Below are 25,919 nucleotides of genomic sequence, written 5' to 3' on the forward strand. Positions count from 1 at the left end.
CCTTAGCTTGTACCCCCAGTTTTTCCTGCTTAGCTTGCCTCCACATCCACACTGCTTTTGCCCCTAGACATCACCCCAGTCCATGCCTTAGCTTGTACCCCCAGTTTTTCCTGCTTAGCTTGCCTCCACATCCACACTGCTTTTGCCCCTAGACATCATCCCTATCCATGCCTCTTCCCCTAGCCATAACTCTGCCACCCCTGGAAACTCATGGTGCAGAAACTTTGGTTGCTGACTTTGAGGAACCCTTGGGTTTTGTAGATGGAACTCCATCAAAGGTCTGTGCAGCTCACACACCCTGCTCAAGATATGGTATTGTAGGGTTTCAGCGTGTGTGAATGACGGACAACAGCCTGTGTTTGGACAGATGTAGGCCTTGCTAGAGTGTTTTTAGGCTAGCAGCGACTCCTGTGCACTTGCAAAAGTGGGCGCACAAGCGCCGCATTTTCAACAGTAGCTTCGGTACATTTGGGTATGTTTTTAAAAAACTTTGCACCACTAGGTTAGACGTGGGCCAAACATGGAACGTGTTGGAGGCTGGCAAGCTCCAGAGCCGCTACCAGGTTCCAGCCATTATCACAGGCGTAAAAATGCCAGGCCCCAGGTGTAGCAGGGAAAAAAAAATGCCATCTCAGCCAGGATGGCATCCCTGACCTCGGAGGCACTGTGCTGTCTGTCCCCCAAGCTGATGAGCTTCAGCACCGCCTGCTGACGTCTCCCCACACCAGTGTTTTAGCGTTTGCCGCTAGTAGCTGTGGTGGAGGTTGCAGCGTCGTAGGGTTTCAGTCTACTCCTGCCATGAATTTTGGCCTGGGAGAGGAGATAGGCCACCCCAGTTTGCACCCGGGGAACAGACTCCACCACATTCACCCTGCCTGTCATTAAAGATAAGCACTGCAGCATCCCTGACCACAGGCGCTTGTCCAAGTGTCGGTGGTCAAGTGGACCTTGCAGCAAAGCGCGGAACTAAGGGCCCACCTGATGTTGAGTGACACGTGCTGGTGCAAGGCGGGGACGCCACACCGGGAGAAGTTGAGACGGCTAGGGACGGCATAGTGAGGTGCCACAGTTGCCATCAGGTCCGGGAAGGCGGGAGTTTCAACAAGCCGGAACGCCAACCTCTCCTGGGCCAGCAGTTTAGCGATGTTGGCGTTCTAGGCTTGCGTGGGTGGGTGGTTAGCGGTGTATTTCTGCCGGCGCTCCAATGTCTGAGAGATGGTGGGTTGTTGTAAAGAAGCGCCTGATGGTGCCTTTGATGGTGCAGGAGAAGGAGATAAGACAGAAACAGGGGAGGATGAGGGAGAAGTCAACAAAGTGGCGGAGGCAGATGAAGTGATGTCCTGGCTCGTCCTCTGGAGTGCATCGCCAGCACTGTGAGCAGAGGCAGTGGCATGAACGGCGGGTGACGTTTGTCCTGCCGTTGCTGCCTGCCACTGATTCCATTGCTTGGATTCCAAATGACGGTGCATTGAAGTGGTGGACAGGTTGCTCTTCTCAGGGCCCCTACTCGATTTCGAGAGGCAAATTGTGTAGACGACACTATATCTGTCCTCGGCGCATTCCTTGAAAAAACTCTACACCTTCAAGAAACGTGCCCTCGATGGGGGAGTTTTTCTGGGCTGGGTACAAAAGGGAACATCTTCGGACATTCCGGGTCTGGCCTGGCTTCGGCAAAGCAGCTGACCTCTGCCTCTGGACATGTCTCTGCCTCTAGCTACCCTTTTTGGTGCTGCACCTGCCTCAACATCCACACTACTTTCCCAGCTTGACATCTGCCTTGTCCAGGTGGGGTCGGTGTCCTCGTCGTCCACCACCTCCTCTTCCAACTCCTGTCTCGCCTCCTCCTCCTGCACAATGCGCATGTCAACTGGCTGCCCTGACAGCAACTGCGTCTCATCGTCGTCGATGAGGGTGGGTTGCTGGTCATCCGCCACCAAATCGACCGGAGATGGAATGGAGGAGACTCTAGTGTTTGAGCATCTGGACACAGATACTCGTCTGTTAGGTCCGTGGAATCGCGAAATGGAGGGGCAGGTTGCGGTACAGTCAAAGGAAGGGAGAACAGCTCTGGGGAGCAGGGACAGTTGGGGTTATTGTTCTGGGAAGATTGGGAATTTTGGGTGGAAGGAGGACAAGACTGTTGGGTAAGAGGAGGTAGAGGCTGACTGGCTGGTGGACAATGTGCTTTAAGCGTTATCCGACAGCCATTGCAAGACCTGTTCCTGGTTCTCGGGCCTACTAATCTTTGTACCATTCAGCCTAGTTAATGTGGAACTTTTGTGCAAAGCGCAGAACTTAGGGCCCGCCTGATGTTAAGGGACACACGCTGGTACAAGGCTCAACTCACCCTAAGTGCCAAAAACACTGCTGGTGCAAGGCTCTACTCATGCCAAGGGCCTCAATCTCTGCTGGTAGCTCAGCTTAAGGTCATGTAACTTTGTTTGGAAGGGCTCATGTTAAGGGCTAGAAAAGTGAATTTTGGAAGGTCTTACCACATCACACACACACACACACACACACACACACACACTCAAAATGACAGTTAAGGGTGAGGGCTTTTGGAATTCCCATTGCCTATTCCATTTGTGGTTGTCATGGGGAACGTGATTTAAAGGGGTGGTTGTTACTGTTTGTTGAGCTTAAATTGGGGTTTGTGTCCATCCATTTGGGGAGTAAAGAAGGTTTCCAGGTATTTTCCCACTTTGATAGAGGTTTTTTTGAATGTGGAAAGTGTGTAGTTGTTAGGCAGTGATGTTGGGGTAATAGAGGGTCTTTGGTGTGTTAGATGCCCCCAGACATGCTTCCCCTGCTGTCCCAGTGTCATTCCAGAGGTGTTGGCATCATTTCCTGGGGTGTCATAGTGGACTTGGTGACCCTCCAGACACGGATTTGGGTTTCCCCCTTAACGAGTATCTGTTCCCCATAGACTATAATGGGGTTCGAAACCCGTTCGAACACACGAACATTGAGCGGCTGTTCGAATCGAATTTTGAACCTCGAACATTTTAGTGTTCGCTCATCTCTAGATATGAGTTTCTATTACCTGTTGTTGACTCCGGGTTTTTCTTGGATGATCGGCGCTGATAGTAAATGTTCAAGACAATAAAAATGATGATGATGAGAAGTAACAGACCCAAACTTACAGAGAGTATGGTCACTAGAGAGTCGCTTCGCTCTACTGGAAGACAAAAAAACATCATTAGATAATATTTGATGTGTCTATGTTCAGTAAGATTTGTATTAGGCCTAGTTCTTACAGTTCAGGACTCTGAATGGAGCAGTGATCCGACAGTGCTCACACCACATTACCATTACATACTTCGCTCGTTATTTTTGTTTTTCACAATTAAATCAATGGAATGAGTTAGTGCATTGGCCATCCACTAATCCATTCATTTCAAAGGAATAAAATGCCCTTTTATTGGTGAGTAAGGTGGAGGGATCGGAAAAGATCAGATTCCGATCGGCAAACGAGTAAATTTCATGATCGCGATCGGAATTCCGATCCCGATCGTTTTAGGCAGGATCAATGTCGGAGGTTATTTCCCACAATGCTTTGCTACTGGCCAAGCATTGTGGGAAAAGCTAACAATGTTAGGAATGAACCCCCTGCGTGCCGGCTGCGTCCAATCATTCCTACGGCATAGCAGGGAGGAAACAGAAGAGTAGATACCATCTATGGTATCTGCTATGGCGTAGGAATGAATGGATGCAGCCGGTGCACAGGGGGTTAAGCGGCCAGACGCCAGCACACAGGCATCCATTCATACCTATACTCATCAGCTAAGTATACAATAAAGAGTCGATAGACAAGTCCACTTACCGCTGCCGCTCCCCGTCTGTTCTCATCTCGCCTCTTCTCGGTCTGTGCACGCCCCTAGCTCCCAGGTTACTGTTACAGACCTAGGAAGAAGGCGGGGCTTGTGGCATAGGAGAGTGTGGGTGGGTACTGTACCCGCCCACACTCTCTTAAGCCACAACAAGCCCCGCCTACTCCCAGCATCTTCAACACTAGCCTGGGAGGTGGGGGCACATACGGTGCTCTGAAGACATGCGCAGTACAAAGAAGAGGAGCGAGAGCAACGTGGATCGGTAGCGGCAGCTGGTAAGTAGACAACGGGGGGACTTAGGTAGCTGGGGGATTTTTTAAATCACTACACAGCATGGATTCTAACAATTAAAGGGTTCAATTGTTAGATTGAATGCTATATAGTCGGACAATCAACGCTGGTTCTTCTCCTACCTTTAGAAGTCTTCTCCGTGCAGCGTCCCCATGGCGTCTTCCGGCTCTAAATTCACTCTGCCAGGCATCGGGCCTGGGCAGAGCCGACTGCGCATGCCCGCTTGTAGTGCGGACATGCGCAGTCGGCTCTGCCCAGGCCCGATGCCTGGCAGAGTGAATGAAGAGCCGGAAGACGCCGCGGGGACGCTGCACAGAGAAGACTTCTCGGAGGATCCAGCCCAATCCTCACTCGTGGACTTGGTAAGTGTAATTTGATCAAATGTTGCCTGAATGTAACCCTGAAACGAGCATTTTTCCCCCATAGACTATAATAGGATTCGATATTCGATTAGAGTAGTCAAATATTGAGGGGCTACTCGAAACGAATATCGAATCTCGAACATTTTACTGTTCGCTCATCTCTAGTTAGATTCCATGCTGTGTAGTAAATAGGATCATTTTTAAAATCTCCCGATCTCCCGATTTAAAAACCCGATCTCCGATTAGTAAAAAAAATCCCATTGACTTGCATTGGGATCGGAATTGGGATCGAGATCGGGTTCGAATGAAAAATGATCGGAAATCGGATTTCAAAATCGATCCTGAAAAGTCAAGATCGGCTCAACCCTATCGGTGAGGGCTCCACCAATGTGGATGTTATTGCCTTTCTTATGGATAGGAGATAACTGCTGATAATTGCTGTAGGCAATTTTCAATTTGTATTCTTGACTCCCCTGTCTTTCAAACCGCATAACTTAACTTTTATATTTTCATATATATAATATTATATATTCATTCACTTTTTTCATTCATTGTACATTATAATGTTATAATGGTACTATTTAATTTTCCATACAGTTGCCAGTCAATGTGATACGTACGTATCACATTGAAAGTAATAGGTAAAAATGCCTCCCATTGATTTCAATGTGTAGTGCGCGTATGCCGGCACCCATAGAAGTCAATGGGATCTGTTTTAACGCCGCTCACTCTGAACGAGTTTACGTTCAGAATAAGCAGAGCATAAACTCCATGTGAAGGCTCCCTAAGAGGTAGTGAATGGCTCTACACTGAATAATGTACAGCTTCATAATGTATGTGAACACCTGGATTACCTACCTTGTACCCGTATGTTGTGCCCATCACTGATCTTCACTGTAGAGTTGATTGAGGTTCTTACATGACATGTATAATTCCCAGAATCCTCCAGCTGAGCAGACTGAACCTCATATCTATTAGATGAGGAAAAATCCTGAACCTTCCGTCCATCTCTATAGAAAGCAAACTCCAGTCTTGTGGTCGGTCTGTATGGACTAAGAGTCGTGTTACATGTCAGGGTCATGGGATCTCCTTCAGTCACTACATTGTCATCCATGGTAATATTTGGTTGAGAGAAGATCTCTAAAAATTAAAGGTATAGATGGGAAAAGGTATTATTTGCAGGAATTTTCCAATTCCAAGAAAACTAAAATAATTATTGTTTCAGATATTGGAAGTGGTCACGTGTAGCCAGTAACAAGTGTTTATTTTGGTAACTGTGGAATTTTCTGACTTGCTCTTAATGTTATTTGCATACTTAGTATGTAGAGATGAGCGAGTACTGTTTGGATCAGCCGATCCGAACAGCACGCTCCATAGAAATGAATGGAAGCACCTGGTACTTCCACTTTGACGTCGGCCGGCCGCTTAACCCCCCGCATGCCAGCTACGTCCATTCATTTCTATGCGAGCATGCTGTTCGGATCGGCTGATCCGAACAGTACTCGCTCATCTCTATTAGTATTCGGTAACCTTAAGCACGATGGCTGGAGAAAAGCGAATGGAACCTCCTTTCAAATTTAGATTATCCCAATAGGAGAAGAAGAGTAATTACTAGAGATGAGCGAGTAGTACTCGATCGAGTAAGTATTCGATGAATACTACAATATTCGAAATACTCGTACTCGATCGAGTACCACTCGCTATTCGAATGTAAAAGTTTGATGCAGAACCAGCATTGATTGGCAGAATGCTATACAGTCGGCCAATCAACGCTGGTTCTTCTCCCACCTTTAGAAGTCTTCTCCGTGCAGCTTCCCCGCGGCGTCTTCCGGCTCTTAATTCACTCTGCTAGGCTTTGGGCCTGGGCAGAGCCGACTGCGCATGTCCGCTTGTAGTGCGGACATGCGCAGTCGGCTCTGCCCAGGCCCGATGCCTAGCAGAGTAAATGAAGAGCCGGAAGATGCCGCGGGGAAGCTGCACGGAGAAGACTGCTCAGAGGATCCAGCCCGACCCTCACTCGTGGACTTGGTAAGTATAATTTGATCGAACGTTGCCTACCCCTGAAACGAGCATTTTCCCCCCATAGACTATAATAGGGTTCGATATTCGATTCGAGAAGTCAAATATTGAGGGGCTACTCGAAACGAATATCGAACCTCGAACATTTTACTGTTCGCTCATCTCTAGTAATTAGGAAAATGGGGTGTTGGGTTGGGCTTCCAAAGTCAGCTAAGTGCCCTTTAACACCTTAAAGGGGTTGTCCCATCACAAGGATCCTATCTATACTGCTTATTAATGTGAATGTAAGACTTTTCCTAAATGCAATGCTTCAGCAAAACTGCTTTGTTTGGCCACTATATCACTTTATTCATTTTTTTGTGGCCACAGCCCTGACCTAGCTGCTCCTGAGTCAAGTGATGTGTCTGCTGCTCTCAGGGGGGAGGGAGGAGGGGCTAAGTACACGGGAGCGAGCCTGGAGGGGGGGGGGGTAGTTTACCCTTTGGGGGGGACAGGTGAAGCCAGCAACATCACTATGCTTCTGCCCTGCATGAAGCCAGCAGCGGCAGAAGCGATGCTGCTATTCCGGGGCGGGGGGCGGAGGAGCGGAATAACAGCATCGCTTCTGCCGCTGCTGGCTTCATGCAGGGCAGAAGCATAGTGATGTTGCTGGCTTCACTTGTGCCGGCGTCTAACTCCCCGGCATCCGCTGTAATAGGCGGATGCTGGGGACTGTTAGACGCCGGCACAGGCACATCACTATGCTTCTGCCCTGCATGAAGACAGCAGCGGCAGAAGCGATGCTGTTCCGCTCTGGGGTCACATATGCAAAGCCAAGCGGTGAGATGCCGCCGGCCCTGTGTGCAAGCTCATACACCAGTCTAGCCTTCACAATGCTAATACAGACCCGCAGGGTGTCGGGTCTGTATTCGCATTGTGAAGGGTAGACTGGTGTATGAGCGCGCACGCAGGGCCGGCGGCATCTTGCCGCTTGGCTTTGCATATGTGACCCCGCCCACCAATGACGAGACAAAGCTGGAAGACAGAAGATTTTAGAGGAACGAAGAAGGGTAAGTATGCGACGTGGGACAACCCCTTTAAAGGGCTGTACACTGTACCGAAATTATACTGGAAAATTGTAGAACTTTTCATTATACAAACAATAACATTTGTCTCCCAATATTGGTCTGAAACTGGACAAACCCTTTGAGGACATGGCCTAGTTTTACACTTAAGGACGCTGTGGTTTTTTTTTTTTTTGCTTGTTTGTTTTTGTTACATTAGAAAAGCTATGACTTTTTTACTTTGATGTGGACATAGCCATATGAAGGTTTGTGGTTTTTGTGTTACCAGTTGTACTTTTCTATTACACCAGTTTTAGCTTATTGAGGAAACATTATTTCCTCTATTTCTTGTAGGGATGGCAAAAAAAAGTCAGTATGGCTATTGTGTTTTTTATGTTTTACATTTTGCATGGTAACATGTTACCTTTGTTGCGATGGTCCCCACCATTAATTTGATACCGAATTTATATTGCACTACTTTTGCAGAATAACTTATTTATTTGCCAAGTTATAGTGTCACCATATTTTGAGAGCCATAACTATTTTATTGCTCCATCCTCAGACTTACGCTTTTATGTGGGGTCACCTGTCACTTCTATTGATAACATTTTAGACTCTATATGACTTATTATTTTTCTTTTAGAACTTTTTATGACGTCGACGTGGGGGCGTTCGGTAGGCTGCCCTTCCTCATGACAATACATCAGCACCACTTAATCACATTACTGGGTGGCTGATGGGGACCAAACACAGAGACCCTTTAGATGCCACCCAGTAGCGTAACTAGGAATGGCGGGGCCCCGTGGCGAACTTTTGACATGCCGCCCCCCCCCCCATCACAACTGATGCCGAAGACCTCGACCGACCCCCTCCTCCACACTTTATTATGTCCCTTAGTAAGCCCTGCACACAGTATTATGTCCCTTACTGGCCCCTGCACACAGTATTATCCCACATAGTGGCCCCTGCATACAGTATTATTCGCAATAGTGTCCCCTGCACACAGTATTATCCCCCATAGTGGCCCCTGCACACAGTATTAACCCCAATAGTGTCCCCTGCACACAGTATTAACCCCAATAGTGTCCCCTGCACACAGTATTAACCCCAATAGTGTCCCCTGCACACAGTATTATGTCCCTTACTGGCACCTGCACACAGTATTAACCCCAATAGTGTCCCCTGCACACAGTATTAACCCCAATAGTGTCCCCTGCACACAGTATTAACCCCAATAGTGGCCCCTGCACACAGTATTAACCCCAATAGTGTCCCCTGCACACAGTATTATGTCCCATAGTGGCCCCTGCACACAGTATTAACCCCAATAGTGTCCCCTGCACACAGTATTATGCCCCATAGTGGCCCCTGCACACAGTATTATCCCCATAGTGTCCCCTGCACACAGTATTAACCCCAATAGTGTCCCCTGCACACAGTATTATCCCCATAGTGGCCCCTGCACACAGTATTATCCCCCATAGTGGCCCCTGCACACAGTATTATGCCCCATTGTGGCCCCTGCACACAGTATTAACCCCAATAGTGTCCCCTGCACACAGTATTAACCCCAATAGTGTCCCCTGCACACAGTATTATCCTCCATAGTAGCCCCTGCACACAGTATTAACTCCAATAGTGGCCCCTGCGCACAGTATTATGCCCCTCTGTGGACACCCATAAACAATTATTATACTCTGGGGTCTTTTCAGACCCAGAGTATAATAATCGGAGACCCAGGGGAATAAAAACATTAAAAAAAACACTGTTACTTACTTGTCCCCCGGCTCCTAGGCTGTTGACCGCCGCTCACGTCCTTCTTTAATGACGTTGGACGTCACATGACCCAGGAAACATGCCGGGTTCATGTGACGTCAGAGACATCAGACAAAGTAGGACGGAGACCTGGCAGGATCGTGGAGAGGTAAGTAACAGTGTTTGTTACGTTCCCTTACCTCTCCGGTCCGCCGATCATTATACTCGGGGGTCTGCAAAGATCCCCGAGTATAATGATAGTCTTTGTGGGGCCCGCGGTGTCACTTGCCGATCCCGGCCCAGCCAGGAACGGCAAGTAAATAGGGCTCTTAACAGCCTATTTAAAAAAAAAAACGCAGTGGTAGCGGCTGTCACCGGGCCCCCTAATGGCCCGGGCCCTGTGGCAGCCGCCTCCGCTGCCTCTACGATAGTTACGCCCCTGATGCCACTATCATTACTTGGTGGCACATGAAGGGTTAAATAGATACGAACAGTGTTTTCACCATATCTTGAGCCAATATCATCTCCATGACGTACTATTACATCAGTTCATGGGAACAAGCGCCAGCCCCAGATGTAATAGTGCATCATGAGGAGGAAAATGGCTAAGCAACTAGAAACCGGAGATGAATTATTGATTGAATGTGTATGAAAATAAATATGCTGCTATCTATACATGTAATTCAATATATAATACCAGTATAATGTAATAAAAAATTATTATTTTATTTTGAAGCTGGAGTCAGAGACTGTAAACTTTTCCTGACTCTGATTCCACCAAAAACTGACCTCGACTGACTGACAGACTCCAACTCTCTGGCCCTTCTAAGAACTAGCGTTTGTTGACCTACCGAACCTTTGATCCAGTTCAGTAGTGTCAAAAAGATGTACCTCCATTTTGGGAATGGCAGTTTTGTAAAATCTTCTAGAAGTTTGATGCCAATTGCTGACCTACGGTCTCTAGGGTTGAGCGATCGGGATCGGAAAAGATTGGATCCCGATTGGTGATCGAGCAAATTTCACGATCGCAATCGGGATCGGCTGGAAAATGATTGGAAATCAGATTTTGAAATCTCAAGATCTGCTCAATCCTAAAAGTGAATTTTCCCATAGAGAAGCATTGACTAGGGTTGAGCGATTGGAATCAGGAAAGATCAGATCCCGATCAGCGATCGAGCAAATTTCACGATCGGGATCGGCTGGAAAATGATCAGAAATCGGATTTTGAAATCGATCCTGAAATCTCAAGATCGGCTCAGCCCTAACGGCCTCCTGAATCTTTTAATCCTTCATCTCTCCATTGAGGGCACCTAAATCTCCATCAGATATACCCCTCAACATTGCCCCACTCTGAGGAGTGCAGAGAGCTTTGTAGACATCAACCCAGCTACTCCAAACCTTACTGTGACAGACTACTGCTATTCCCATCCTGTCCTCTATTGGGTTACACCATACTCACCTCCTATCTGGATTATTGTCTCTGCACTTCTCTTCCTTACTCTCCCATCTGTAGTTTCCATCTCACATGAATATTTCCCAGAATCCTCCAGCTGGACATTGTAGACTTCATAGGTATCACTGACACCAAATCCCTGAACAATCCCTCCTTCTCTGTAGAAAGCAATCCGCAGTTGTGTATTGTGTCTGGGAGGAGGAGGGAGACTTGTCTGACATGTCAGGGCCATCTTATCTGTAGTAATAACTGGTTGTGGGGTCACTGATAGTGTTGGGGTCGTGAACAGATCTAGAAAAGGAACACAGATAAGTTATTATACAGTAAAATATTGGATAGTTTGACCTTCTGACACCACAGTGACTGCTCATATTTTAAAGGTACAATATATGAAAGTAGAGAAGACTTTGAAGAGAGAAACATGTCCATACCAAACATTATTTAACCCCTTAACGCTAAATCACGTACTTGTACGTCAGGGAATGTGGTTAGTTCCCACATTCCCACGTGCATGTACGTGATGGAGATCGCACGGGCTCAGAAGCAGAGTATCTGACAGCCAGGCTTCCCCTGTAGCAGCAGGGATGGTGATTGCACCGACCCCCTCTGTTTAACCCTTAAGGTGCCATGATCCATAGTGATCATGGCACCCTAGGGGTTTGGCCGGCTATAAAGCATGCTGCCGGCTGCATAAGGAGTCTGTGTTAGCGGTAATTTACAGCTACACGCTGCTCCTTAATCCCTCCCCCCATCGGAGCGAGCTCCGATGGGGGGAGGGTTAACCCCTTGGATGCCGGGACGAGGGGAAGCTAGTCTATGCATAGCACCGCACCTCCCATGAGGCGACCTGAAGCGACCGCTTCAGGCGGCGCTATGCCAGGGCCCCAGGGAGGGCGGCATTTTTGCTTACCTAAGCCAGTCCAGGACAAGCTGTCCTGGACTGGCTTAGCACCGAGCGGTGGATTGGGGAGGCCACTGGAGCAGCGCGGCTCCAGCAGCCTCCCCTCACGCTCAGGCAGAGAGCAGGTCCTCTCCGTGCCTGCTCTCTGCCTGCGAACGCCGCTAAGCCTCGCCCCTTCGCTTAGCCCTGCCCCCTTCACTCTGTCACGCCCCCTCCTCCAGGGGGGGGGCTTTCTGTCGTTCGCCTCGGGCGGCGAAACAGCCAGGTTCACCCCTGTCTATGCATCTGCATAGCTAGCTTCCTCTATAGACTGCAATACACGTGTATTGCAAGTCTCTAGTTAGTATCCTCTCTGATCGCAGGTTCTAGTGTGCTTACAGCACAAATGTAAAAAAAGTTTTTTTTAAAAAAAATAAAGCGTGTAAAACAAACAAACAAAACAAACAGTTACATTTCTTGTAAATCTGAAAAATCGCTGTTACACTTGTAAGCCTTGTAACGTCCAAAATAAATTAAAATACAATCAAAAGATGATGCCGATATAAAGCAGAGATATGGGAGATAATATTTATTCATGTATTTGGGTGATATGGTTATCTGCCTGAAAAGCAGAGAATTTCATATTTTGAAAATTGCTATTTTTTCCAAATTTCCATCAAATTTCCTATTTTTTTAATAAGTAAATACAAAAATATTGATTAGTGTTTACCAGTAACATGAAGTATAATGTGTTACGAGAAAACAGTCTCAAAATCACTTGTGTAAGTTAAAGTGTCTCAAAGTTATTGCCATTTAAAGTGACACATGTCAATTTTGAAAAAATAGGCCTGGTCCTTAACATACTTTTGGGCTGTGTCCTTAAGGGGTTAATATATTTCTTCACCTGGTTCTAATTCTATGTACAGGAAACAAATATGTCTCCATTTGTAACTGACTCTGCCACATGACAGTGTTCCAGCTCTGGAAGTTCAGCAGTCTCTGTTGACTGAGTTTCCATAGAAGTTGACAATAGACCAATTGGGGGGATCCCTAATGGACCAACACTTGCTTGCCGCACACTGCCCGCACGAGATTTAAGCTGCATATATATATATATATATATATATATATATCTCCCTATATTATAAAAATGAATTTCTGTCTGTTTGTCTGTCTGTGCTCTAATGCGAACCAAACGACTGGACCGATCTTCACCAAATTTGGTACAGACACACTTCAGGTATCCGGGAAGGTTTAAGACGAGACTCCAACTCGCTCGGACGTACCGTTGCTGAGATACAGCATTCCAAACACAATGCCCCCCCCCCCTTAGCCAATACAAACCTGCAAGACTTTCAATCATATTCCAACTGCAATACACACGGTCACTCCACATGCACAATACAACACTGATATCCAAACTGAGATACATGCATCAGAGGATTAGATACACAGATCAGCACACAGTATCACACGCCAGAGGATTAGATACACACGTCTGCACACAGTCCCACAAACCAGAGGATTAAATACGCACTTCTGCACACAGTTCCACACACTGAAGGATTTGATACGTGCATCTGCACACGGTTCCACATGCCAAAGGATTAGATACAGGTGTTTACACACAGTTCCACACTCCAGAGGATTAGATACGCGCATCTGCACACAGTTGTACACACTATAGGATTAGATACACATGTCTGCACACAGTACCACATGCAGTAGGATTAGATACACGCGTCTACACATAGTTCCACACGCCGAAGGATTAGATACGCGCCTCTTCACACAATACCACACAAGGGAGGATTAGATACGTGTGTGCGCACACAGTACCACACTTTGGAGGATTAGATACATGCCTCTGCACACAGTACCACAAGCCAGAGAATTAGATACGCGTCTCCGCACACAGTACCACACGGGGGAGGATTAGATACGCGCCTCTTCACACAATACCACACAGATGAGGATTAGATACACGTGTCTTCACACAGTTGAACACGCCATAGGATTAGATACGCGTGTCTGCACACAGTAACACATGCCGTAGGATTAGATACGCGCGTCTACACACAGTACCACATGTCGTAGCATTAGATACGCGTGTCTGCACACAGTACCACTTGCCATAGGATTAGATACGCGCATCTACACAAAGTTCCACACTCCAGAGGATTAGATACGCGCATCTGCACACATTTGTACACGCCATAGGATTAGATACACACGTCTGCACAGAGTAACATATGCCGTAGGATTACATACATGCGTCTACATACAGTTCCACACTCCAGAGGATTAGATACACGCGTCTGCACACAGTTGTACACACCATAGGATTAGATACACGTGTCTGCACACAGTACCACATGCAGTAGGATTAGATACGCGCGTCTACACATAGTTCCACAAGTGGAAGGATTAGATACGCGCCTCTTCACACAATACCACACAAAGGAGGATTAGATACGTGTGTGTGCACACAGTACCACACTTTGGAGGATTAGATACATGCCTCTGCACACAGTACCACAAGCCAGAGAATTAGATACGCGTCTCCGCACACAGTATCACACGGGGGATGATTAGATACGCGCATCTGCACACAGTACCACACGGGGGAGTTTTAGATACGCGCGTCTGCACACAGTATCACACGGGGGAGGATTAGATACGCGCGTCTACACACAGTACCACATGCCATAGGATTAGATACGCGCCTCTTCACACAATACCACACAGGGGAGGATTAGATACACGTGTCTTCACACAGTTGTACACGCCATAGGATTAGATACACGCGTCTGCACAGAGTACCACATGCCGTAGGATTAGATACGCGCATCTACATACAGTTCCACACTCCAGAGGATTAGATACGCGCGTCTGCACACAGTACCACATGCAGTAGGATTAGATACGCGCGTCTACACATAGTTCCACAAGTGGAAGGATTAGATACGCGCCTCTTCACACAATACCACACAGGGGAGGATTAGATACGTGTGTGTGAACACAGTACCACAGTTTGGAGGATTAGATGCATGCCTCTGCACACAGTACCACAAGCCAGAGAATTAGATACGTGTCTCAGCACACAGTATCACACGGGGAGGATTAGATACGCGCGTCTACACACAGTATCACATGCCATAGGATTAGATACACGCGTCTACACATAGTTCCACACACCAAAGGATTAGATATGCGCCTCTTCACACAATACCACACAAGGGAGGATTAGATACGTGTGTGTGCACACAGTACCACACTTTGGAAGATTAGATACATGCCTCTGGACACAGTACCACAAGCCAGAGAATTAGATACGCGTTTCCGCACACAGTATCACACGGGGGAGGATTTGATACGCGTGTCTGCACACAGTACCACACGGGGGAGGATTAGATACGCGTGTCTACACACAGTACCACATGCCGGGGGATTGGATACGCGCGTCTACACACAGTACCACATGCCATAGGATTAGATACGCGCGTCTGCACACAGTACCACATGTCGGGGGATTGGATACGCGCGTCGACACACTGTTCCACATGCCATAGGATTAGATACGCACCTCTTCACACAATACCACACAGGGGAGGATTAGATACACGTGTCTTCACACAGTTGTACACGCCATAGGATTAGATACACACGTCTGCACAGAGTACCACATGCCGTAGGATTAGATACACGCATCTACATACAGTTCCACACTCCAGAGGATTAGATACGCACGTCTGCACACAGTTATACACGCCATAAGATTAGATACACACATCTGCACACAGTACCACATGCTGTAGGATTAGATACGCGCGTCTACACACAGTTCCACACGCCAAAGGATTAGATACGCGCCTCTTCACACAATACCACACAGGGGAGGATTAGATACATGCATCTGAATACAGTACCACACTTTGGAGGATTAGATACATGCATCTGCACACAGTACCACATGCCAGATAATTAGATACGCATCTCAGCACACAGTACCACACGGGGGAGGATTAGATACGCGCGTATGCACACAGTACCACACGCCAGGGATTAGATACACCTGTCTGCACACAGTACCACACGCCAGAGGATTAGATACGTGCGTCTGCACACAGTACCACACGGGGGAGGATTAGATACGCGCCTCTTCACACAATACCACACAGAGGAGGATTAGATACACGTGTCTTCACACAGTTGAACACGCCATAGGATTAGATACGCGTGTCTGCACACAGTAACACATGCCGTAGGATTAGATACGCGCGTCTACACACAGTACCACATGTCGTAGCATTAGATACGCGTGTCTGCACACAGTACCACTTGCCATAGGATTAGATACGCGCATCTACACACAGTTCCACACTCCAGAGGATTAGATACGCGCATCTGCACACATTTGTACACGCCATAGGATTAGATACACACGTCTGCACAGAGTAACATATGCCGTAGGATTAGATACATGCGTCTACATACAGTTCCACACTCCAGAGGATTAGATACGCACGTCTGCACACAGTTGTACACACCATAGGATTAGATACACGTGTCTGCACACAGTACCACATGCAGTAGGATTAGATACGCGCGTCTACACATAGTTCCACACGCCGAAGGATTAGATACGCGCCTCTTCACACAATACCACACAAAGGAGGATTAGATACGTGTGTGTGCACACAGTACCACACTTTGGAGGATTAGATACATGCCTCTGCACACAGTACCACAAGCCAGAGAATTAGATACGCGTCTCCGCACACAGTATCACACGGGGGATGATTAGATACGCGCATCTGCACACAGTACCACACGGAGGAGTTTTAGATACGCGCGTCTGCACACAGTATCACACGGGGGAGGATTAGATACGCGCGTCTACACACAGTACCACATGCCATAGCATTAGATACGCGCCTCTTCACACAATACCACACAGGGGAGGATTAGATACACGTGTCTTCACACAGTTGTACACGCCATAGGATTAGATACACGCGTCTGCACAGAGTACCACATGCCGTAGGATTAGATACGCGCATCTACATACAGTTCCACACTCCAGAGGATTAGATACGCGCGTCTGCACACAGTTGTACACACCATAGGATTAGATACATGCGTCTGCACACAGTACCACATGCAGTAGGATTAGATACGCGCGTCTACACATAGTTCCACAAGTGGAAGGATTAGATACGCGCCTCTTCACACAATACCACACAGGGGAGGATTAGATACGTGTGTGTGAACACAGTACCACAGTTTGGAGGATTAGATGCATGCCTCTGCACACAGTACCACAAGCCAGAGAATTAGATACGCGTCTCAGCACACAGTATCACACGGGGAGGATTAGATACGCGCGTCTACACACAGTATCACATGCCATAGGATTAGATACACGCGTCTACACATAGTTCCACACACCAAAGGATTAGATATGCGCCTCTTCACACAATACCACACAAGGGAGAATTAGATACGTGTGTGTGCACACAGTACCACACTTTGGAAGATTAGATACATGCCTCTGGACACAGTACCACAAGCCAGAGAATTAGATACGCGTTTCCGCACACAGTATCACACGGGGGAGGATTAGATACGCGTGTCTGCACACAGTACCACACGGGGGAGGATTAGATACGCGCGTCTACACACAGTACCACATGCCGGGGGATTGGATACGCGCGTCTACACACAGTACCACATGCCATAGGATTAGATACGCGCGTCTGCACACAGTACCACATGTCGGGGGATTGGATACGCGCGTCGACACACTGTTCCACATGCCATAGGATTAGATACGCACCTCTTCACACAATACCACACAGGGGAGGATTAGATACACGTGTCTTCACACAGTTGTACACGCCATAGGATTAGATACACACGTCTGCACAGAGTACCACATGCCGTAGGATTAGATACACGCATCTACATACAGTTCCACACTCCAGAGGATTAGATACGCACGTCTGCACACAGTTATACACGCCATAAGATTAGATACACACATCTGCACACAGTACCACATGCTGTAGGATTAGATACGCGCGTCTACACACAGTTCCACACGCCAAAGGATTAGATACGCGCCTCTTCACACAATACCACACAGGGGAGGATTAGATACATGCGTCTGAATACAGTACCACACTTTGGAGGATTAGATACATGCATCTGCACACAGTACCACATGCCAGATAATTAGATACGCATCTCAGCACACAGTACCACACGGGGGAGGATTAGATACGCGCGTCTGCACACAGTACCACACGCCAGGGATTAGATACACCTGTCTGCACACAGTACCACACGCCAGAGGATTAGATACACGCGTCTGCACATAGTACCACATGCTGTAAGATTAGATATGCACGTCTGCACACAGTTTCATTTACCGGAGGATTAGATACGTGCCTCTTCACACAATGCCACACGGGGGAGGATTAGATACACACATCTGTACACAGTACCACACCAACAAGGATTAGATACTTGCGTCTAAACACAGTACTGCATGGGGAAGGATTAGATACAGCTTTACTCCAGGTATCACAGGTTTTTCACTGATATCCAAAATGAGATACACATAATCACATGACGCTTATGGACATACACACAAACCACATACAAAATACACCAGTGCAAAACTGGACAATTCTTATGAGGCCACTACACAAACATAACATATAATATACCCGTGTGAAGCCGGGTCATCCCTCTAGTATATATACAGTCCTATGAAAAAGTTTGGGCACCCCTATTAATCTTAATCATTTTTAGTTCTAAATATTTTGGTGTTTGCAACAGCCATTTCAGTTTGATATATCTAATAACTGATGGACACAGTAATATTTCAGGATTGAAATGAGGTTTATTGTACTAACAGAAAATGTGCAATATGCATTAAACCAAAATTTGCCCTGTGAAAAAATATGGGCACCTCAACAGAAAAGTGACATTAATATTTAGTACATCCTCCTTTTGCAAAGATAACAGCCTCTAGTCACTTCCTGTAGCTTTTAATCAGTTCCTGGATCCTGGATGAAGGTATTTTGGACCATTTCTTTCTACAAAACAATTCAAGATCAGTTAAGTTTGATGGTCGCCGAACATGGACAGCCCGCTCTCAAATGATCTGAAAACAAAGATTGTTCAACATAGTTGTTCAGGGGAAGGATACAAAACGTTGTCTCAGAGATTTAACCTGTCAGTTTCCACTGTGAGGAACATAGTAAGGAAATGGAAGACCACAGGGACAGTTCTTGTTAAGCCCAGAAGTGGCAGGCCAAGAAAAATATCAGAAAGGCAGAGAAGAAGAATGGTGAGAAGAGTCAAGGACAATCCACAGACCACCTCCAAAGAGCTGCAGCATCATCTTGCTGCAGATGGTGTCACTGTGCATCGGTCAACTATACAGCGCACTTTGCACAAGGAGAAGCTGTATGGGAGAGTGATGAGAAAGAAGCCGTTTCTGCACGTACGCCACAAATAGAGTTGCCTGAGGTATGAAAAAGCACATTTGGATAAGGCAGCTTCATTTTGGAAACAAAGATTGAGTTGTTTGGTTATAAAAAAAAAAGGCGTTATGCATGGCGTCCAAAAAGAAACAGCATTCCAAGAAAAACACATGCTACCCACTGTAAAATTTGGTGGAGGTTCCATCATGCTTTGGGGCTGTGTGGCCAATGCCGGCATCGGGAATCTTGTTAAAGTTGAGGGTCGCATGGATTCCACTCAGTATCAGCAGATTCTTGAGAATAATGTTCAAGAATCAGTGACGAAGTTGAAGTTATGCCGGGGATGGATATTTCAGCAAGACAATGATCCAAAACACCGCTCCAAATCCTCAGGCATTCATGCAGAGGAACAATTACAATGTTCTGGAATGGCCATCCCAGTCCCCAGACCTGAATATCATTGAACATCTGTGGGATGATTGGAAGCGGGCTGTCCATGCTCGGCGACCATCTAACTTAACTGAACTTGAATTGTTTGTCCAAAATACCTTTATCCAGGATCCAGGAACTGATTAAAAGCTACAGGAAGCGACTAGAGGCTGTTATCTTTGCAAAAGGAGGATCTACTAAATATTAATGTCACTTTTCCGTTGAGGTGCCCATACTTTTGCACCGGTCAAATTTTGGTTTAATGCATATTGCACATTTTCTGTTAGTACAATAAACCTCATTTCAATCCTGAAATATTACTGTGTCCATCAGTTATTAGATATATCAAACTGAAATGGCTGTTGCAAATACCAAAATATTTAGAACTAAAAATGATTAAGATTAATAGGGGTGCCCAAACTTTTTTATAGGACTGTATATATATATATATATATATATATATATATATATATATATATATATATATATATATATATATATATATATATATATATATATATGATTCACAAAGCAGGATCCGGCACCAACGCAATGTTTCTTTAAAACTTAGCTGTTATTGCTCCATAGTTAAAAACCATACATCAGGAATATCCTTTGGCTCAAAATCACATGTCCAACATATCAGGAACGTCCAGCTGACACGTTTCGAGGATGAATGATCCTCTTAGTCGTAGCCTGACATTATACCACACAGGTCTCAAATATAAGGATATCCGCTGGTCAATGCTAAATGTGAACACCTGACACTTGACCAGTGAGACTGGAACAACATATTAACCCTAAAAAGAAAGGGAGGTGAACTAATAATAGTATGGTAATAAAAACAATGAATAAAAACATTTATACCTGAATATTGATGATATCAAAATAAAATAAAAATATTCTGGTTCTGCATCGAACTTTTACATTCAAACAGTGAGTGGTACTCGATCGAGTACGAGTATTTTGAATACCGTAGTATTTGTTCGAATACCTACTTGATTGAGTACTACTCGCTCATCTTATGATCACCGTCAATCGGATAGATGTAACTACTGTAGTGTAACTGCTGCCCGAATAACTCCTCTATATATCATCCTGGATTTACCTTCAACAAACACAGAAACTTCATCTTCATATTGGGAACTCAATACAAGAAGATAACTGACATCTTTTGTACATCTGTATGCCCCGGCAGTCGTCTTGTCTACATCTCTAATATAATATTCTGCATTATCTTCCCAGTCTCTAATGACTTTGTTATCTTTGTAAAATATTGTCTTTCCTTTTTTTCCAGAAGAGTAGTGACATCTTATATATATGTCATCTCCTTCATAGACATATAGAGGGGTCTGCAGGATAACCGCACCTGTAATATACAATGATATAAGATGAGGAGACATATATGATCTCTTATCAGTCTTGTGTGATACAACTTGTTACCTTGTCTGTATATTTATCATCTGGTAGATTTACTCACCATGACTAACCTCCAGTCTAGCGGGGTCACTTATTTCTCCAGGTCTGCTCTGACATTGGTAACTTCCACTGTGTGATGTTTCAGCCTTCTGTATTATATAGGATTTCCCATTGTATACTTGCTCGCTGTCTTTGTACCATATATAATCCATCCCCTCTCCTATAGTAGATCCCACATCACAGGTCATTGTTATCTTTTCTGATGGAAAGATCTTCTTGTAGTCTGGAGTGAAGGTCACCACAGGTCTGATGGCGGCTCCTATAAGACATCATGTGTCATACAGAGGAGTTGTAGACATCATGTACTTACTCTGCAGTCCACATAGAAACAACCATAAGTGTCTCCACCATAGTTGGCCAAAACTCAGCAAGCTCTTCACAGCTGTAGCTGACATGTAAATGTATCTTAAAGACAGTCTGTCATGAGAGCCCAACATATCATCCCAGCCTGACAGTGCTGTTTCCCCATGTGAATCATTCCTATATTGCTGAGATATTGATGTTTATGTTAACAAATCTGGATGTCTTGGCAATGTAGACACATGATTCACAATGGGAAAACTTCATTTGATACAGGTGACCCTAATCTATCTATCTTCAGATCTAGGTTGATTTTCTAAGTTCTGATGACCAGCTTTAAGATACACATCCTACATATAATTTAAGAAAAATTTCACTAAGCTGTGGAGGGTTCTTTTATTTTGGGCAACAACTAGCCTATGTATATCTGTAATGGAGAGCCTGCTTACATCACAACAGAATATACAATAAACCTTCAGGTGTGAACTTATTATAATTTTATGCAAGACCATAATAAAAGCAATAGCAGGAGATTGGCTGATAACTGTGAGCAGTAGAGACAGCTATTTAAAACTAGTGCACATCTGCGAGTGAAGAACGATCCCCAAACCCCTTCACCAGATCTTATCACGAGGCAAGATGGACTTGCGCTAAACCTGGAAATCTTAATTGTCCCCAGTTAGAGAGATGCACCAATAATAAATGCACCACTGCAGAAACCAAAACAAAATCTACTAAAACATACACAGTGATGTGGAGACAACAGAAGTTGTACAAGCACAGGTCAAAACCAGGAGAGAACGTAATACACAAAATCAGGACATGAGAACAATATCCAGGAAACAAGCCAAGGGTCACAAATCCAAATGGGCACCTTAAAGCAGAATCAGGAGGCAACTAGGGAATCCAGGGAGCAAGTCAGAGGTCAGTAAGCAAACAGGTATACACGGACAAGATGGAGAGCCAAACTAGGAAGCAAACTAAATTAGTTGGTGCCTGTGTCAGAAAGGAGAGGTCTTATATAGGTCTCCTCAGCTGCTAATTGGCCAAAACATAGAAGTACAAAACACAAAAGCTTCCTCGGGTTGTCACAGCAACTTTAAAGAAGCAGCAACTGAAATAACACTCCTGTAACTTCATTATTCTTCTTATATAAAGTTCTATTTTATATAATAAAGGATGGTAGAACAAGGCTGGACACTTACCTTCTTGTATGAGAACCAGCCCTATAAACAGAATAGAAGAGTTATCAGATATAATATAGTCCTGGTACATTATCACATTGGGGGTTATTACAGCTTAGGACCACCAATAAATACATAGGTATAATAATACATATACAATAAAGTTATCACTAATAACTACAATGTTAATTAATAAAACCTAAAGAATTATTCACATTTATAGGAAGGGTAACCCTATATCTGTCTTGAAGCTGTCATGGGTGGAGATATCAGAAAAGTGTGAGTGTTCCAAGAATACTGTATCTGAACATGCCTGAAGGATTTTATTCAGAACTCCCATACAAGTGAATAGAAAAAGTCATCACCTCTCCTATTACATAAGCCACAAAATTGGGGTCAGTTGGACTCTTATTGTTGAGATAGGAGGAGGTCCCAGAGGTGGGACTCGTATTAATAAGACATTTATGGCATATCCTGAATATTCTTTAAAGAGGACCTTTCATCAGATTGGGCACAGGCAGTTCTATATACTGCTGGAAAGCTGACGTCTGTCAGCTTTCCCAATCTGTGCCCCGGGTAAAGCGCTATCGGTCCCGGTACCGTAGCGCTTTACAGTCAGAAGGGCGTTTCTGACAGTTAGCCAGGGACGCCCTTCTGCCCAGTAGCGCCTACCGCACTGTACCGTGGAGCGGGGAGGAACGCCCCTCCCGCTCCTGATAATACTGGTCTATGGATGAGCTGTGTGAGCAGAGGGAGGAGGCGTTCCTCCCCGCTCACACTGTGCAGCGCGATAGGCGTTAGGACATATATAGGGATGTTCTATTACATAGAACCTCCATGTTGCACATTGAATTGGTTCGTAAAATGTAGATTTGAGAAATTTTCTTGAAAATTTAAAAAATTGTTTCTTAAGTTTTAAATCTTTTAACATGGTAAAAAAAAAAAAGTTTACTAAAAGACGCAAATGTAAAATGCATATATGGTAAATGCTATATATGAGCTATTTTGTATGGCATGACTATCTGTGTTAGGCTAAGGGCCCACTCACACAGAGATAAATGGTGAGGAATTTGGTGTGGAATTTCAGCGCTGAAAAAAAAAGCCTCCCATTGACTTCAATGGGTTCCTTTTTCTGCTAGCAAAACAAAACACAAAAGCTTCCCCAGGTTGTCACAACAACTTTGAAGACGCGGGAGACAAAAGCCATATCCAGGAAACAAGCCGAGGGTCACAAATACAAACGGGCACGTTAAAGCAGAATCGGGAGGCAAACAGGGAATCCAGGGAACAAGCCAGAGGTCAGTAAGCAAACAGGTATACACACACAAGATGGAGAGCCAAACTAGGAATCTAACTAAATTAGTTAGTGCTGGTGTCAGAAAGGGAGAGGTCTTATATAGGTCTCCTCAGCTGCTAACTGGCCAAAGCATAAAAGTAAAAAATACAAAAGCTTCCCCAGGTTAGACTATGGCTATATTCACACATCCATTTATTTCACGGACCGTGAATACTGGTTGTTAAAAAATCGGGCATGTCATATTTTTGGCCATTTTCAACAAACTCTGAATTAGCTCAAGTCTATGAGGGACTGGGAAAATGGCTGCTGAGAAGATGAAAAGCAGCCAATAAAAAAGATCCCTTTCATCCATTTTTAACACTTGTCGGGTTTATTTTAGCACAGTTCTGTACATGTAGCCTAATAGTCTGATATAGTCTATTATATTTACCTAATATGTAATAATAATAATAATAATAATAATAATAATAATAATAATAATTAATAATAAATGTATCTTTCTAGAACATAATAAAATGTGTTATAAATCAATAGTAACTATAATCTCACTACATATCCTCAAGTTCTATACAATTAAAATAAAACCACTAGTACTAAGACTCAGTTCACACTATCATATTTTAGGCAGTTATTTGAATCCGTTAAAGGATCAGAACAATGGACTACAAAACGAACATAATGAAGGATACAACAGGAACAGCCTTTATATGCATCCATCACCATTCACTTCATTATAATAATAATAATAATAATAATAATAATAATAATAATAATAATAATAATAATAATAATAATCCTCATCATCATTTCTAATATGTAATATTTCTTCCCCCGTTTGTTTTTAGATTCTCTGACCGATCAGAAGCATAGACTGCAAAACAGTAGTGTGAACTAAGCCTGATTCAAGACAATGACCGAAATACTGCCCAAAGTATATTATATTACACATTTTGCAGCAGTTTCTTATTCTTATCTCCTCGATAGATCAAATTCTAAGCAACTAAACCCAGCACAATAATAGTGACTAGTCCATAGTAATGGCGGTATATGAGGAGTAGTCACAGCTGACATTAGACCTGTGCACAGCCGTATAGAGGACATAGGATGGGAGACTTGGGGTGTAGCCCGGTAACTTGTAGTAATGTCCGGGATTTATAGGAGATTATTAACCCCTTCTTATCATTCCCCATCACAGACTGAAAGACATGAAGATCATTGTACTTACAGAGTAATAAGATGGACGTCTCTGTGGACATGATGGATGGAGAATATGCTGCACAGATTAAAAAAGGAACTTGGTTTCTGTCTGTGTCTTCCTGTAAATTAGAAAAAAAGGAAGTAACATGGTGAAATAGTCGCTGTCCTTATATACATCGCTCAGCGCTTAACCATGTTGTGTGTTATCAGATCTGGCCTATGGTGAGATGACTGTGTAAGCCCTTCCTGAGGTGGTGTATATGTAGACACGGAGTATCTAATTCTAGACAGTGCCCCCATGTATATTGGTCATATAATATTTCTAAATAGTCACATCGCTAATAACACTATATGGTGCTGCACTAAATGCTGTAAACATTATATACTGCACACTGCCACATAATACATGTGTGAATACTACCATACAGTACTTGCAATTTATAAATAACTAGCAGGAGGACCCAGATTCGCACGGTTATATTTAATTTTTGTTTGTGTAGTGGCCCCATAAGAATTGCCCAGTTTTGCACTCGTGGATTTTGTATGTGGTTTTTGTGTGTGTCCATAAGCGTCATGTGATCATGTGTAACTAAGTTTGGATATCAGTGAAAAATCTGCAATTGGTTGGTATGGACACCTGGAGTAAAGCTGTGTGTATGTGACTTTGTGTAACAGTGTCATCGACAGCATCCTGCCTCTTTAACCCTTTCCCGACATCCGCCGTAATAGTACGGCGCATGCCAGATGTGTAACTATGGCAACCCCCATAGCCACCGGGTGTCTACTGCTTTATGCAGTAGACAACTGGCGCTAATGGCTCCGATTGATCCCCGGACCGATCGGAGACATTAACTCCTTCGGCACCACAGTCGAAGGCGCCGGAGGCCCATTTTCCCAGCGGCGC

The 25,919-nt window shown here is 44.9% G+C and overlaps 1 protein-coding gene across 1 annotated transcript in view; it reads right to left on the reverse strand.

Moving 5' to 3' along the window:
• The window catches only part of LOC142213424 (Fc receptor-like protein 5), a 60,840-nt gene extending 35,766 nt beyond the window's left edge, over positions 1–25,074 (reverse strand). The window contains exons 1-6 of the mRNA XM_075281740.1: positions 25,044–25,074; positions 22,543–22,563; positions 21,039–21,296; positions 20,667–20,927; positions 10,760–11,044; positions 5,342–5,623 (exon numbers count right to left, since the gene is read on the reverse strand). Of these exons, the coding sequence (XP_075137841.1) occupies positions 5,342–5,623; positions 10,760–11,044; positions 20,667–20,927; positions 21,039–21,296; positions 22,543–22,563; positions 25,044–25,074 (1,138 nt within the window). The remainder of the gene's footprint in view (positions 1–5,341; positions 5,624–10,759; positions 11,045–20,666; positions 20,928–21,038; positions 21,297–22,542; positions 22,564–25,043) is intronic.
• Positions 25,075–25,919: the final 845 nt, after the last annotated feature.

Source organism: Leptodactylus fuscus, chromosome 7 (genome assembly GCF_031893055.1).
Source record: "Leptodactylus fuscus isolate aLepFus1 chromosome 7, aLepFus1.hap2, whole genome shotgun sequence".
NCBI classification, from domain to species: Eukaryota; Metazoa; Chordata; class Amphibia; order Anura; family Leptodactylidae; genus Leptodactylus; species Leptodactylus fuscus.